This window comes from Neolamprologus multifasciatus, chromosome 22 (assembly GCF_963576455.1).
Source record: "Neolamprologus multifasciatus chromosome 22, fNeoMul1.2, whole genome shotgun sequence".
Taxonomy (NCBI): Eukaryota; Metazoa; Chordata; class Actinopteri; order Cichliformes; family Cichlidae; genus Neolamprologus; species Neolamprologus multifasciatus.
In genome coordinates, this window is record NC_140459.1 from 18,670,283 (window position 1) to 18,687,626 (window position 17,344).

A 17,344-nucleotide genomic window follows, 5' to 3' on the forward strand; every position below is an offset into this window, starting at 1 on the left:
TCTGAAAGACCTAGTTCATAGTAAACTGCTGCAATTTGAATAGGGACTGTGCAGCCGTGACGCCGCCAGATGTCAGCAGAGGGCCGTGTAGACAGCGGACACGCCCACACGTAAACACTAATTTTGCTTATCGCTTCTAGAACAGAGAATAGAAATTAACCAGCCACAATCAATGACAATATATCTTAAGTTAATAAGCATATATATTTCCCTATTTTAGTACGGATGTGGTTCACAGTGCACTTGTTCATTTTACATTTTACATCAGGCATTATGCAGGCTGGCTGTGCAGTGCCCGAAGACCCATCGGCCTGATCGTTGCGCCTCCTGGTGAACTGCAGTCCCCGGCAACGCGCAGCTTTCAGCGCCTAATAACAGCTTTAATGGCAGCAAGATTATTCCTGGGTTAAAGAGAAATCAGAGACCCCTGGACTGGAGCTGAACTCTTTTTGTGGAAGTTTGGTGCAACTTTGCCCCGGACGGAGCTGACAGTTGAACGTCTTTAAAGCCTGCGGTCATGGAATAGAGCAGCGGACTGAGGCCTGCGGATAACTGACGGTAGCTAGCTGAGCTAGCTTTTCTGAAGCTGTCCATATTTGTTTGGGTGGCCGTGCTAGCTTTCTATGTGCTATTTTTGTTAGCATAACAGCCAAGCATATTTGCTATTTTTTTTTTCTGATGCGGGTATATTAAAGGAACCGGCTGAGGGCCACTGCAGTTATTCGTTTCCCGAAGTTTCGCCAAGTTTAAGTTTCCTCTGAGTTAACGGTATCTAATAAGGAAACCAGCCAGCTTCGTCTTTGTCGTAACGTATAAAGTGGAGGGATGATTTATATGCTACATTGATCTATACATATATATATTGCAAGGGATTGTACGTTGATGACTAAACATCAGTTAGAGGCAGTCCAGACTGCACGGTGTCTCTGTCCCTTGAAGGGTTTACACTTCGCAGCTCGAGTTCTTTGTACCCCGTCCCACCGACCACTGTCTCCTGTCTCCGGCCGGCTTCAGAGGCTGGCCGCACGGCACTGAGTACCCAATGGAGGAACATGACAACATGGACTATTTTTACCAGCAGGTACTGCAGAAAGATGTTACCCGCAGGTTGCAGGTCGGACAGGACCTTATTGACTATCTGAACGATCCGCATCGCTCCCCGGACGTAGAGCAGGACAAACCCCGGCTTGACAAGACTATAGACGAGTTAACGGGATGGGTGAACTCCAGCAATTTCAAGGTGAGAGAGCTTGAGCTGTCATCGTATGAGCCATTCCTTCAGCCTGTTCGTGAATTGTTTTCCACTGGTTTGCCTGGTACCTGGGAAGAGACAGCACTGACATTTACTTAGATATTTTTCAAAAGATGATGTAAAACCTTTTAAAGACCTGTTAACGATATGAAGAAGACCCAAGTCTAATGTTTTGAGATTAATGTATGCACTGGAAAATTCAAACAAAAGCGCTGGCAAGAAGCAGAAGGCTCTGTGATTCTTTATGACACCCAAGTTATCCTAATCCTGGAGCACAAGAGGCAGACATCTTTAAATGCAACCCAAGCATTGAGGGGTGCTTTTGAGGGGCATTCCTGTGGTTTGTTGGGTTTGTGCTGCTGTTTTGGTTGTGTGTGTGTGTCTGTGTTAAGGAGACCCATTGTCAGGACAGCAGACTGCTGGAGCATTGGATGGGATGGGGGAGGGGTTGGGAGATTCATTGTTATGATCCATGTTTTATTTTCTCTCTCTCTCTCTCCTTTGATCTTCTCTCTCTTCAAGATTTTCTCAGTATTCTTCTTATTTAAGTCCTGGATTTTGTGTGTAATATGCTGGTTTGCAGACAGAGTTAGGAATGTGCCATTTCTGCCAGCACATCACACCAGTCCAGACAGCAAGTCATAACAGCTGGAAATCCCCTTTAAAGCCATGCTGCAGTATTACTCTCGAGTTGCTTTTTGGACTGATTAGTTTCATCTGCACTGATATGCAGGACTCAGAAAGTCTGTATGAGTGTGGAAATTGTGTGCTCAGCGTAAGGAAGCATCTGAGCCTCTGGAAGAGAGTTTTAATTTGACGACACTCAGCTAGAGAAAGAAAGTGTTCTGAACTTTGTCATTTTGGTCCTGTGATCTTTTAAACAAAACTTTTAATATTCATTTCCGTTTAGTACCATGGAAACTTTAGGAATAGTGAAATCGGTATTGTGAGAAGCACTGTACAAAAACAGCTGTGGAGTCTTCACCAATTGTCCGCTTAGTATCCCTGTTAGATGTTCAAGAAGAAAGCTTTTTATAAGCTGAATTTTTCGCTATTGTTAAAAATACTGAAGAGAAATGCTCAGTGAATGGTTTTGCATGGTGCTATAGCCTTTTTTTTATCTCCTGCGGCTGTGATAAGCTAACATCTTTTTTTGTTTAGGTTTGTTCTTTTATGTAGATGACACAGCCAGTAACTTGAGCTCAGATCAGTCACTTTGCACTGATGTGCAAGTGAGTTGGGAGCCCCAGAGGCCTTCATACAGCAGGCTTTTAGCGATGCTCATGATCTCTGTTGGGTAGAAGGCCTTAAGCTGTAAGCAACATGCTGAGTCAGCAGTTGCGGGTGGGGGGTGGGGGGGATAAAGAGTTGAGAGGAGATGAATACAGGAGGCATTTAAGGAAACAAGAACTAGAGTCAGACACAGGCTAAGCGTGAGTGGAAAACACAACTCAAGACCCACAAATACATTTCAGAGATACTCATCTCTCAGGCACAAAGAGTGTCACACTTAAGTGCCTCTTAGTAATGGAATAAATATTCTGTTTCTTGGCGGCATTTGTTTGCCCTTCACTGTTTCCTTTTCTTATTGATCAGTTCAATAATGTATCCTCGCCTGCCTGCCTCATCTGCTTCTTTTCTGTGTGTGTGTTTGTGTAGACAGAATAGGAAATCAACTTTGCTTACACAAGAGTACAGAAGCTAGAGAGCCTATAGAAGACAGAATATTAATATTGCATGCTGCCTTTATGGAGAGCAGGTCCATATGACCCATCACTGCTCAAACTGATCCACACTCCTCTGTCCAAACACTTTGAATTGTGTCTAATGGAGTGTAAGAGATGCCACACACTAAAGCTTGCATTGATAAGATAAGAAAAGCTTAATTTATCCCAACTTTGTGAAAATAAAGTTAAGCACAACAGGCAATATGTTAAATAGGTGAAATAGCATGTAGCTAAAATTAAAATACTATATGGTAAACAAACATCTCGATAAGATAAACAGATACAGTAAAATAAGTATACATTTAAATATAAATGTAGTAACAATAATAATAATAATAATAATAATATATGTACTTGTGATTTACAGTCTATGCTTTAGGATAGATGCCTATAGAAACATAACCACAGTCTACAGTTAGAATAAGGAATGGTATTTGGTAATATTTAAGTGATACCTGTGTCATTATCAGTTCTGCTTATAGGTCATAGGGAGCAGACCTACACAAGCAGTGACCTATGGGCCTGAGACATATTACTGATGTGGACCTCAAGAGCATGTTTGTGGTGTTTGTGTATTCAAGATGCGTTATCTGACGATTAATGTGGTTTGCTGTGTAATCAGTTGTGTTAGCATACAGTTTTCCAGGTTTAATAAATGAAACTGTGGACTCGTCTAAGAAATAAGTCCAGAAACAAGCAAGTGATGTTCTTGTGGCTGTGTCCATCTGTCATGTACAGTCTGTGGGCCTACACCAGTTTTTAGCTTCATTGAACCCATTGTATTATATTTAAGCCAGAACACAGCATCAATAGAAAATGCTTTTAGCTGACATCACTTTGCTGCATTGAGTTTGACATCGCTGTCAACACATGTCAGATAAAGCTGCATGTATTGGTTAAAGGAAATTATAAATTTGGAGATTTATGATTCAGATCCCTACTTGGCGCTGTCCACTTCAGTGTCACCATATTCAGATTTATTTTTTTATTGTGCAATAAAATTATTTTTGTGTTGGCTTCTTCCTGCAGGTGCTTCACAGGAAACACCGTCCAGTGAAGGGAATTGATCGCCGCTTTTTTGTGGGAAGCAGCTGCAGGAACTGTTGAACTGTAGTCTATAACAGTAGCTTGGCTCTGAGAAGCAGGATCAGACAATGGTCTAAATCTGCTTCTGGTCCTTTTCTTTATTCTTTATAATCACTGGATTAATGGTTCGGAGTAGAGCTGCAGTTGCTTATTAGCTTGGTCAAATCCCGATACATATGCGGTCTTTTCTATTGCCTTACCACTGTTCTGTGTTAAGAATTCATGTTATAATATAAATGTAACTCGACCAGTGTGAGAAGATTCTAGAGCCAGCTAGTTTTGAGTATCTGTGCTTGATAAATAACTGAAACATTCATTCATTTACCAGAAATTGTGAGCAGTTTGTTTTCTATTAACTGTCTGTTCTATAATGATATGGTTTGAGTGTCTGTCTTTATTTCTCTGTGAGCGTTGGACACTTCTTTTTTTCTTTTCTTCAATCAAACACTCACTTTAACCCTTACTGGAATCCAGAGTAAAACCTGTACCTGGTATGCGTATCAGCAGGCTAAGCAGGCTGGGCCTTCACAAAGAGCCATTCATACTGCACTAAATATATTTGCAGTTTGTTTTTTTCTTTTCTCCAACATACCTCAGCTCCCCCGTCATTTTGAAACCTGTAATCTGGAGATACAGAAAATGTGTTGGTGTCAGTGCTACTAAAAACATGCACATGGTTTATTGTATAGGGTTTTTAAGTATTTTGAGGGCATACCTGACTTGAAACTTCTCAGAAATGAGGCTTTTTTTTTTCTCCAGCATTTCCTCATGTCAAGTCCCTTCCTTCTCTCATACTCTGTCTTCTCCTCTGTCTCTCCCATTGAGGATGCCATATGGTTATGGGCTCCAAGCTTGTTGGGGTGCTGAGTGGAAGAGGGGGATGGGAGGCCCAGGGGCTGTTTCCATCCTTTACCGTTTTTGTCTTTTTCCTGGTGTTTTTCTTGTCTTTGCCACCCCCTTCCCTGTAAATTAGGTCAGTATGAGGGAGTCATCATGTTGACCCAGGGCTTGTTTCTTCTCCAGGTGATTTTTGCTTTGTGTGTCATGACTTGGCCCTCATCCCCGTTTCATGCTTTCCTCATCGCTCCCCTTGTTGTTTCTGTAGATACCTGCCTTTGCTCTTCCTTTGACTAAAATAGGGAAAAACTGCAGTCTGACTCCCCTACTGAGTCCAGAGAGTCATGTTTAATTTTTTTTTCACCTCAGTTTTTACCACAGCACTGCCAAAACAAGCATTCCAGCAGCACAGCGCATGTGATCCTAGTCAGGACCACAGTGGAAAAACTCATCTCCACCGCTAGACACAACTCTGTATCCCCCTAAGAATCATAACGCAGGCCAGTTTTTCTTCTGCTTGTGAGGTGAATTAAAGCACAGAGAGGCAGTGGAGAAGAGTTTGGAAGGACTATTAAAGGTGACTTTAGAGAACACAATCCCACACCACAATAATGGTGCCATCACGTTCTATTCCACTTGTGACTTCAGTCATTATGTTTCTTTCCAGGATCATTTTTAACCGGATTTTCAAAATGCAGATCAGTGTGCACCTCCATTAGCTGCAGTTATGCAGGTAGTTTAAAGAGGACACAGCTGACTGGGTGTTGCATAACCAGGAGTGCCGCAGCTGTTGACATGCAGTTATCTTTGAAACGGCAAGGTGTTAGCCATTAAACACGGCACTCATTGTCTCGGTTTGAGCTCCGAGTTAACGACAGAATATACATTACAATTCAAGCATGTTTTGAGCCTCAGCCTGTCACTGTTCATTAAGCATTTGTGTGATTAAATTATCACAGTCTTTTTTGAGATCTTTTTTTGTTCCATGTTGGGGTTATCACCAAAACATAGAGGTTGCTCGAGTATCATCAGTTCTCAAAAGCAAGTAGTTGTATTTGGAGCTACTAGATTGTGGCAGAAATCACAATTATCTTGGTCGATATTCAGAACATGATTATCTAAGACGCAAACTCATAGTTTGGAGAAATAATAGACTTTATTTAAGTTTATTAAGTTGTCTTTTAATTGAGTCTTTAGATTTAAACTGGATTAAGTGCATAGCCCTGGTTGTACTGTATGTTGGTGAAAGTTTGGAAGGTTTACTTATGTTCATTCACCACCATTAAAATGTCTGAAATGTCTTTATTTATTTTTCTTTTCCTCTACACTCTTAAGCTGCTTAGAATAAATTACTTCCAGTTTGTACTCCGTTTCTGTTGGTAGTCTCTCATGTTTGTGATATAGCTGAGACTTGGACAGGTTTGGAAAATGCCTGACTGGCCTAAATTACATCTCTAAAGCGAGTGGGAGCAAAATTTTGATTATCTCAATTAGGGCTGGGTGATATGGCCTAAAATCCATATCACGGTATAATTTGAAGCATGTGCATAATGATATATATCGGGATTTTACACACTATAAGGCAAACTTAAAATCCTTTAATTTTCTCAAAAATCGACAGTGTGCCTTATGTATGAATTCTGGTTGTGCTTACTGACCTCGAACCGATTTTATGTGCTACACAGCGCACAGAAATCTGTCAAAAATGTTTTAGTATGACTTTGGTAAGCTATGCCGTAGTCAGAAGCCTCGCGGAGTAATCTGGGTCCAAAACTCCGGCCCCTTCAGGTCCCAAAGTCAAACTAACACTTCGGCATCATTGCTGAGAGTTAAAAACTGTCTAAATTCTTTCATCTTTAATAAAATGATCAGCGTTGCTGCTTTACCAGATGTAACAATTAAGTTTAACATCCAGGCATCCATGAAAACAGAATTTATTACATTTAACGGAGTTAGAAGTTAGCAGGAAGTTAGCTCGCTAGTTTCCACCTAAATATATATATATAGCATGTTCTGACTGAGATATTTCTGAAAAATTCAAACGTACAGCTCTGCTATCACTTCCAACATAAATGAAGACAGAAAACTAAACAGCAGTGACGTTTGTAGGGTTACTGAAGTTGGGCTAGCTGGTATATAATGATGCTACGTGATCACTAGCTACGCAGCTATGTTAGCATAGCGTTAGCACAGTGAAGCTGGAGGATGAGCGCTAACCTTTTTACACTCGATGAAAGTTAACGTGAGAGTTTCTGGTGGTTAGGGGCAAATGCAATCACATGGCAGGATGCTGTAAACGGACCAAACTTCAGTCAGGAAAACAACTGAGATAATCCATCCACAATACGAGGTTAGTCATTAATATACTGCAACAGCATGGGAATAGAGCAGCTGTGAGAGAATTCAACATTAATGAAAAAAAAACTCACAAATTTCCATAATGAGACATCGAAATCTGGCACATGCTATGATGAGGGGTAGGGAAGTGGAGGAAGCTCAGGTTTCGGCTTTCCTCATTTTCCAAAAGTGCTTCGTCTCTTTGCTATTACTGTCGCCCGGCATAATTTGCAGATGATGTTGTTTGTAGCCGCTGCAATGCTTTCGACTAAAACAGGCGCAGCTTAATGACACTGTCAAAATCTCTACCGTTGGCCAAATTTATATCGTTTCTACCGTATACCGTTTATACCGCCCACCCCTACTCTCAATACGGAAAAAGGATCATTCACAGTCTCACCTGTCTGCTGAGTCAGTAGAAACTTAATAAACAACCTCGATGGTCTTTAAAAAATATTCAGGATGTCAGAATCGAATGTAATCCTCCTCCCCTTTCTCTTCCTCTCACTGCTGTCACTGATGTAGAAAACGGACTGTATATTGATATGTATAATACAATCATTTTTGTGTGTGGCCCGCTATAACTCTTTGATTTTTCTTATTCTGTTTTGTAGGTGGCGTTGTTGGGGATAGATATCTGTGGGGCATTTGTGGATCGCATGGGAGAGCGGTTTAAAGGATACCTCGGCACAGGTGAGATATCTTATCTATCTCTACACTTTGTTTTCTTCAAGTTGTCCTTTTAAGTTTCACATATCAAATAGATATTTATCTCTTTGTTCTTTTATCTTAAACAGCAATCACTAGTCAAGGAAGTGTGTTTGTCTGGCCTTTTGAATTCAGAAGTGTAACAAAAACAATATAGCAGTCAGTTTCACTAGATGTCGTGTGACTCTTCGGCATTTTGACATATGTCCTTCCATTTTGTCTCTCACTTCCACTTTGTGGTTCTTCTGAGATAGACCCAGCAGCCTGGCACCACTCCGTGTCTATTATGCATCTCTATATTTAGGCCCACTGTAGCTCACTCTAATACACCCCCAAACCACACCTTGATTCATGACCTCAGGGACTAAATCTCATATCAGATTTCATGCTCTGCCATTGTGTATTTGTGTTATCTCGGTGCCAGACCTTGTGGGTGCCCTTAAGGTGTCACCAGCTGTCTTCGTCAGCCACACTGCCTCTTGTCACCGGCAAACCCACTGAAGCCTGCTGTGCTACTCTGTAAAGGCTGGACTGGTCGCACTGTGTATAGTCTACCACACACACTCTCTTTATCCAAGAGCTTTATATGCATGCAGATGTGTGTGTGTTACGGATTGACGCTAAAAACATCTTTCTGAGCCAATGGCAACCATGGAATCTCCCTCCTTCCATTTCTCCTTCCCTGTATTCTCTGCATCTCCCTTCACCGATACAGTTCCACACACCTACCCGCCCACACATATACACTGAGGGGAGGAAGATGAGATCATTGAGACTGAGAGATTGTATTGATCTACAGGGCTGACTTATTGCACAGGGCAGCTGCAATTACTGTGTGTGTGTGTGTGTGTGTGTGTGTGTGTGTGTGTGTGTGTGTGCTCTTTAAAACTGTGCAGTGACCATCCTTCACTTCCGAGTAGCTCCCTTGTGTTAAGTGGAAAGGGAAGTGAAACATGCACATCATGAAGGACTTTACTTTGACATAATTATATTTTCTTGTTGACTAAAAAATAAAAAATGAAGAGACGTGATTGGCCAGTTAGATTGCTCGGTAGAAGTGTGCCTGTGTATGTTTTCATCTTTAATGAAAGAAATGAAGTCATGTGCAACAATGGCCCCCGCTGTCACTTTTTCTGTTTGAGGTTATTGTCCTTGTTGCCAAGGCAACCAGCTGTTGTGGTAGTGTAATGTGCACTCAGAAACACACACACACTCCTACCCACATTCCTAGCGTGAAACATCAGTGGGGGGAGTGATACAGTGATGTCATCTTGTCTTTTTCCTGTGCGTGCGTGCGGGGTTATGCCATTTTCTTGTGTATTATTGCATGAATGTCAGAGTGAGGTTTGGAGTTTTGTATAATACAGAAATTGTGGGAGAGACCATTCAAACCTTTGTGTTTGTTGACTTTGAGGCTGCCCAAGTTGAGAATGAAGACATGAAAACCAACAGCATTCTACACTTTCTGAGCTGAATCTGTCTAACACTTAACCTGAAACTACTCAACTGTATAGATGGAGATCTTTAAAAACAGCACACAGATATATCGCTTCATTTTAAAATAAATAAATAAAAAGGCAGGGTATCTATTCTCTCCAGATTAAATGGAATACGCTTGATAGCTTTTCTAGCCTAAATGAATCATAAATAGACATAAAAATCTTGTGTTAGCCGCACATTCAAACAAAGTGTTAAAGTGTCTATATCGATCTTTTCCAGAAGTATAAGAACGCGGTACAGCACAGTATATAGTACAGTATGGGATATCATGCCCCTCTGTGTTCTGGCTGAAGACGCTTCTGTTAATACATTTAAGGCAGACGACCTGTGATGAGATATGTCAGGCCCCTTCTGCACATATACATCTGTTTTTATAATCATCCCTCAGTTTGATAGCCCATCTTCAATTGCAACTTGAGCCCCTTTCCATTAGTACCTCCTCGGTGGGCTTAGCACACTTTTCATGGTTTTCCATTAGGTGATAGTACCCGATACCACGCACTTTGTTTTTAGCACCTACTCCACTGGGGTTCCATGGGATTCGAAAATGTGACATCAGCAGACTGCATGCCACCGATTGGCTAATCAGTGTTGTCATTTGATGAGCCATCAGAGCATCTCATTCACATAAATCAAAACTGCAGCTTTTGATACCTTGAAATGAAGGAAACAGCTGCAAAAAAACAATGCAGCTCCCCAATGCTCGGCCGCATTGCTCTAACAACCCCACACACATTAGCTGGTACTGGATTATAATGGAAAACGAGTCATGGTGAGTCATACCACGTCGTCTCGAGCTGATCCGAGTAAAAACTAATGGAAAAAGGGCGTTGATGTTGTACCATGGTCCTCTTTTTCAGGGAACAAAAGTTATTGTCATAACATTTTATTTTGATTCAACGTATTCAGTACAAGACATGTATACAGTCATTGAACTGAAGTTGGACCACCAGCACCCTGGGGCATGGCAGACCCAGCAGAAAGGCCACAATTTCGCATTCAAATAATAGAGTTAAACAAAAGTGTGCAGAGATGACTAGCGACCTGTAGTGCCTTCTAAAACAACAGATAGGAGGAAGGAGTATCTCCCTGCTGCTGGAGCCCCTCTCAACTCTGTTCCATAGCTAAGAGGACTGAAGGTTGTTCCTTTGAGACGTCAGGTCTCTCTGGAGCCCTGAAGGTGGACCTTTGCTTGGAGGCTGTATTCACAGCAGCGTAACCACAGCAGCAGATGTGTTGCTCTCTTGGGGATAGATGGCAGAACTGCAGCCATGTGAGAGCCAGCTCTGGCTTTGGATTCATATCACACCTGGGGATGATATTGTCCAAGGTTTAGCACCGAACCTGGCAACAAAACATGCAGTTAACATTTCACACGTGGCCGACATGCCAACTGTGTAGTTTTGGCTAACATCAACAGGGCCTGACTTAGAGTCTGTAGACAAAAGAGCTTACCTGCAGTAGATAGCCAGCCAGAGTCTAACAACTGAGGGGTGACTGTGATCAGAGGGGTACATGTGCAGGCGGAGGCCTCGCATATGTCTTCACAGGTCATCTGTGAATATGCATGACTCGAGGTGTCTTCAGCCAGGACGTGTCGTTGTAATATCTCAAACTGTATGTTTTGTTCCAAGTGAATTCACTGAAAGGGAAGTGAAATCATAACATATGACTCTGAGCCCTTTTTCCTTTTGTAAGGGAGTAGGCTTCATATCTAGTTGGTTTAGGAGGAGCAGCTTCTGCCCTTGGATGGTGGAGTTAGTAAAACTCTTGCTGGATGTGTGTGCTCTTTTTAAAAAAAAAAAAAGTATTATAAAATCAAACATTTGGAAATACATTAGTTCTGACACTCATTGGCTGAAGTGTTAAATGTTCTAACACAGACAAGTTGGTTTACAGTTTTCAGAGGATGTGGCTTGGTGGTAGCTGAGCTGTTAAAATGAAAACTGCTGCAAAAGTGTTTGGGGTTGTTTTGTTTTTGTTTGTTTGTTTTTTGGCTGAAAGGTTATTGATGTAGTGTTTTTCTCATTATGAGTGTAACCATAACAGTTGTCCAACCAAAAGTTGTCCAACAGTTGAGAAATTTGGTAGGATCGTAGTTTACTGACCAAAGAATTGATCAGTCCAATCTGTGTTGTGAAAACCCAAAATAAATTGAGGTGCATCTGTGTAAATTTGTATTTACCATTTGCAAAGGTAACACTGTGTAATAAAGGATACTCGTACATCAACACGTAATATATTTGTAAGATTATATGGAGGCAGCGTGGAACCTTTCATTCAGTCAGGTCAGCCTGACACAGAGAAGTAGCAGAATCTCAGAAATTTTAATTACAGCTAAGATTGCAGTCTAATGAAACAGTTGGGGACTTTTTGTTTGTTTAATGCTGGTAAATATTAGGTAAACATGTATGTGGCAGTTTTTAACTTAAAATTAAAGGTTGGTGTTATTGTATGTTGTATTTCTTTGCAACAAATCCAACTAATTAAAATAACAATGAAGTGACCCAACTAAACAAGACAACTAGTGTATCCAAAGCCTCTGTAGCATTGACCTCCACTGCTAAATAAAGTCCTGTCTTTTTTCTTTCTTTTATAATGAAGGCTGACCTTTTTTTTTTTGTTTGTTTTGTTTTTTTCTCTCTTGAAATTGCAGTGCACCAATGACAGTCTCAAAGCTGTGGACAGCCCAGGGTTATGTTGCATAGCAGTGCACCAATCCCATCCATTTGTTGGGTGGGGCAAATTGTGATAGCTAGTGATAGATAAAACAAAATTTATTTAACTTTAACAGCACGTTCGTTCGATAACATCATCAGAGGTTGGTGTCATATATTATCGCTGGTGTTCTGAAAATACATTACTGTGCTTGTACACTAGTACGTCATGTATTAGTGCCACTGTTTAAGTTTCAGTAGTTTGTTATTGTTGTGAGTATGAGCAGGTATGTGGGGTTAATGAGGGGTTAATGGAGATGGAAGCGTGGACAAGTTTGTGAGGTTTGTCCTTTTTGTTTGCTTTTTCCTTTTCTTATTTTGCCTTGGAAAAGTTTGGGAGTTGGTGGAGTGTTTTGTCCTGGTAGTAGACCTGTTGACCTTTTTTGCATAAAAATGATATGAATGTTTATAAATAAATATCCATATTTGATTTATTTATAGCTTAGTCCTGTCAAACAGGGTGCAGCTAGACTGCACACGAACATGCCACACACACAAACCATGTCATCCAAATACACCACACACACCCACATACAAACTGTGGGATTTTTTCCCCACACAGACCTGATAGGCTTGGGGAAAGGGACTAATAATTATTAGCAAAAAAACAATTTCAGAGTACAGATGTACAAAGATTATTATTCCTAAATTGGGAGAATTGGAGTAACTTGCAGTTCTCGTAGCTTGGTTTTCCAGCATTGAAAGGGATTTCTTTTGTCACTGCATTACATCAGCCTCTCTGACACGGGGGCATTTGACATTATTTTAGCCATGGTCCATTTCCCATTTGCTGCCCTCTCATTCCCCTTTTCTAGTCAAAGCTACGGTGTTGATGGTTGTATTACTTAAGCTTTCTTTCCTTTTTTCCCCTTTTCTATCAGACACACTCATGTGATATTAAGCATGAACATTCAACTTTGTACAGCAATGTTTTTTTGTTTGTCTTAAATATCTTTGGCTTTTAAATCTTGTAGAGTTTCGGTGTCATGTGCGGCATGCACAGTGAACTGTTTTTCATATACTGACTCTTACTCACCACCCACTCCCTTTCTCTGTGTGTGTAGTGTTGCCAGCCCTGGTGGACAGGCTGGGTGATGGGAAGGACCAGGTCAGGGAGAACAGTCAAGCCCTCATCCTTCGCTGCATGGAACAGACTGCCTCACCAATGGTGAAACACACACACACACACACACACACACACACACACACACACAAATCATTGCCTAAACAGGTAAATCCTCCAGTGTACCACATGAAGGCAGTTTTGTCAAATGTCATTTAAATTTTATACAAGGCATGTATATTGAGTTGTAGTTATTCTAGAAAATGTTATTCTTAAAATGTGACACAGCAGAGAGAAAAATACGGGCAAATTAAAGCCACCTCCATATTAGTAATGAATTAAAAACACTACAGTGGGCCTGCACTCTACCTATCCACCCCCTCTTGTGGATATTGAAGGAATTACACAAGTTACTCCATAATGTTTTGTTTTATTTACAAATGCCTCACGTGCTCATCTCCATAGATTGTGCCCTCCTCTGTACTCCATAAACTGCTCATCTAATGATGAGTCGATGATGATGATGACCTACTGACACCCCTTCTTTTCTTTTTTTTTTCTATCTCATTCTTGCTCACACTTTTATCCTTCTTGTTCTCCTTCATGCAGTATGTTTGGGAAAGGCTGCTTCCTGGTTTAAAGCACAAGAACTTCCGCTCTCGAGAAGGAATCTGCCTCTGTCTCAGTGCCACGCTCAACACGTGAGTAACTTCTCCTTTATCTGTAATGCTTCCAGAATGAAATGGCAAGTTTATTAAGCATAGGCAATGTTTTTTATTCTCTCTGTGTTAAATCTCATATTTTAATCCTTAAGTAAGTTCATAATGTGGTGGATAATATAACACAGATTATGCAATCCTATGCTGCTTTCAATCTCTGTTAGTAAGTGTTTGGCTCGGTGAGGGCTGCACAGAGCTATTACCCCCACCTTCCATGACCTATTTTGTTTGCTCAAGGAGCACACATGTTCCGACTTTCCAGGATTAATCCTCTTAACTGTTTGTGTGACTCTGAGGTGGTGCACATTTCTTCCCATTTCACCACCTACCACTAGCTTGTCCCTTTTCAAAATATGTTATGAGACTAGAGCAGGATGCAGTTTTAAAGACAAAAAAATATCAGTTACTAAAATTGAGTTGTTTACAAACTCTTTTTAAGTGTGGTTTGTTTGGAGTATTGTCATCACCCCTCCAGGCGGACGGGTGGCATGGATAGTTAAGTTTGTGAATGCGATGACTTGACACCAAGGTCACATAGATGTTTCAAACTCAAACAATATGTGCATTTACTAAAAATCTCAGAAGAGTTTCAATCCCGGTGACCTTGACCTCAAGGTCAGAGGTCAGGTTTTTTGTCAATATTGTCACTGCAATAAATGAGAAGAAAGCAACATAGAATTTGAAATTTGCTGGGAGGCAGAGGGGTAAAAATGACCTTAAAAAAACAAAAGGAAAAAAATAACATTGCTCAGTTGTAGTCTTTTATCTTTTGCATTTCTACTGTTTTCAAATAAATATGGGTTTTAACCTTTGATTTTATTGCAATTGTTTTTTATTCAGATTTGGGCAGTAAGTTGTTGGACAGCAGGTTGTAGTTACGACAGGTTGTGTGTGTAGGACTACAGGGACGCTTCTGTCTGTACAGGTACTTGTTTGTTGCTGCTTGTTCACAGCAGTCGAGATCTGTGTGGTTTGGCCTTTACTCTGTTTTCCACCTTGAGCTCACCCACACACAGAGCAAATTTAGACTATTAGAATTGCTGTGCTAATTTTAGCATCTTTTTGCTAATGGAAGGTGACACTGTTGTGCTAAATGCTAAGCTGCTATGTAATAGATACACTGAGCATGTGTGCTTTACGTACCGGGGCATCCATAATGAGTGAGTAGAATGAGTAAAACATGGCATAGAAATGGGCTGCTTGGGTTTTCATTTATTTCTATTTTTTGTTAAGTGCACAGTGAACATACAGACAGGTTAAAAGTTTAAAACCTGAGCTCTTTACTTCTAGGGTGAATGGATTAGGTGGGTCTGTTGTGCATGGAGGGTGTGCTTTTGGTCCACTTGTCCTCTTGGAGGACTGGGTCGATGTAAATAAAGACGTTATTGCAGCTTCTATTTTCATCTTAGTTTCAGAGAGTTGTGAAAACACCAACAGTGCATGGTATTGCAGTTAGTGCTCTGAAAGCTAAGCGTGGGTTTGTTTTGTTTTTTTTGTTTTTTTTTTTTGGGGGGGGGGGTCTTTTACATAACTGGAATGGACAAAACAGAAGAAATTAAGAAACCATCTTTGTCTGCTAATGTTTTTTATATTTGTGTGATGTTAAATTTCCGAGGTGTGTGTGTGGTTTGTAGATAGTGTTTGTAGCTTATAACAGGCTACTAAATGGTCAGTCTGCCTTAGAATAGATATATTTTTCAAATTTCTAAAAATATTTTCAATGAGCGGAGCGAGGTTTCCATTATAAAAGAACACCAGATAATTATATTTATCACTGGCAACTGTCACCTCTCTCTTTTACGTTTCCTCTTGTGCCTCTGTTTCACACTCTCAGGTATGGAGCCCAACCGCTGAGCCTCAGTAAAATAGTTCCTCATCTCTGCTCGCTGACAGGAGACCAAAACCCACAGGTAAGAGCTGCAGTGTTATACATGATTACATGATGGTGGGGAAAATTGTACCTTTTTGTGTTTGTTTTGACTGCGTGTGGCTCGTCATTGTTTTTGTTGAGCCAGTTTGTCGATAAGCCTTTTTGTTCAGCTCTCAGCAGTCAAAGTGTGTTGGGTTTCATCACACTTAAGGCAGCTTTGTGATTATTACTGTTATTAGTGAGGAGATGGGCTCTGTACCCACCACCCAGCTTCACTGCTGAATCATGGGCACCCGGTTGTTAAACCACACAAGAGTATTAGCTCTGTGTGTGTGTGTGTGTGTGTGTGTGTGTGTGTGTGTGTGTGTGTGTGTGTGTGTGTGTGTGAGTCAGTGTGAGGAATAGAGAGAGGTTGGTTTAACCTCCTGCAGAGTTGCACCCCAAAGCTGAAATCTGCTTCTATCTTCTACCCAATGATTATCTACCCACATACTGTCCTGGCCAATCAACATCCTAGAAAGGCCTGCCCACCCTTGGGTGCTAAGAATCCCTTCAACAATATCCTTGTAGCCAATCACAACAGTGTTTACAGCAATAACTAGCAAATCATATGGCTCCCATAGGAGGGAAGAGTATGGGCTCTCACGGGTTTAGTTTTTTGTGTGTTTGCATGTTTGCGTCTCTTAGTCTATGAGCATGAGTCTAATCTTTGTCGAATTATGAGGGAGAATCGATCTCAGTCTTAACAAACGGAAAGATCCTTTTTTATAGTGTGCTAGGTAACCCATCACTTGAATCTCTTTCTATGTGTTTATGAGTGGAGCTTTATTAATTTGGTGAACGTCTGCTGTTTAGGTACGTGAGGCGTCAATAACAACGCTGGTGGATGTTTATCGTCACGTTGGAGAGAAGGTCAGAGCAGACATTGGAAAGAGAGGACTTCCAGCTGCACGGTGAGTTTTTGTTCTTTTTAGTAGTATTTTTTTTTTAAATTATTGTTATTTATATATTTATTTTTTGAGTTTGTTGTTGCCTGTGTTTCTATGGAGTCCCGTGGCCTTGGCACTTAGTTTGTCCCAAGCCACACCATGCACCACTCTGCCCTTCACACACACAGAGGCACTTTCATCCAGAGCACAATGCCGACTGAATGAGGGAGGAGGGTGAGAGGGTGCAGCCACGGGGTACAAAGGCGTTGGGTGGAGTAACAGAAATGGGGGTAAAAACTGGAAAAACTATGTTCGAGTCATCAGAAGAGGCTTAATGTGGGGGTTTGTCCCGCTTTGGTCGTCCTGGCTACATGTGCAGGGTTGAAGGTTATTCTGAGCACACAGTGACCCCTTCTTTCTGCCCCCTTTTTTACTGCTTTCTCCCATGTGTGAGAGTCGAGCAACAGCCAGTGCTGTATGCTGACTGCTCAGTATGAGTCTTGCGTCTGTGAATGCTGGCTGTGGTCATGTGTCATGTGCTGTGCATATTAAGCCAGTCCGTCTCCAGTGTAAACACACTGTCTGAATATGTGGGATTT

The 17,344-nt window shown here is 41.1% G+C and overlaps 1 protein-coding gene across 29 annotated transcripts in view; it reads left to right on the plus strand.

The window, feature by feature from the left end:
- Positions 1-88: 88 nt before the first annotated feature.
- Positions 89-17,344, plus strand: part of clasp2 (cytoplasmic linker associated protein 2) — a 60,708-nt gene continuing 43,452 nt past the window's right edge. For 28 of the 29 annotated variants that reach the window (XM_085149781.1, XM_085149746.1, XM_085149747.1 and 25 more), the window contains exons 1-6: positions 89-1,240; positions 7,854-7,932; positions 13,229-13,332; positions 13,837-13,928; positions 15,781-15,856; positions 16,672-16,769. In XM_085149781.1, the coding sequence (XP_085005907.1) occupies positions 1,043-1,240; positions 7,854-7,932; positions 13,229-13,332; positions 13,837-13,928; positions 15,781-15,856; positions 16,672-16,769 (647 nt within the window). In that variant the 5' untranslated portion in view covers positions 89-1,042. Of the gene's footprint in view, positions 1,241-7,853; positions 7,933-13,228; positions 13,333-13,836; positions 13,929-15,780; positions 15,857-16,194; positions 16,596-16,671; positions 16,770-17,344 lie in introns of those variants that run through there. The other variant, XM_085149776.1, reaches the window with a different exon arrangement.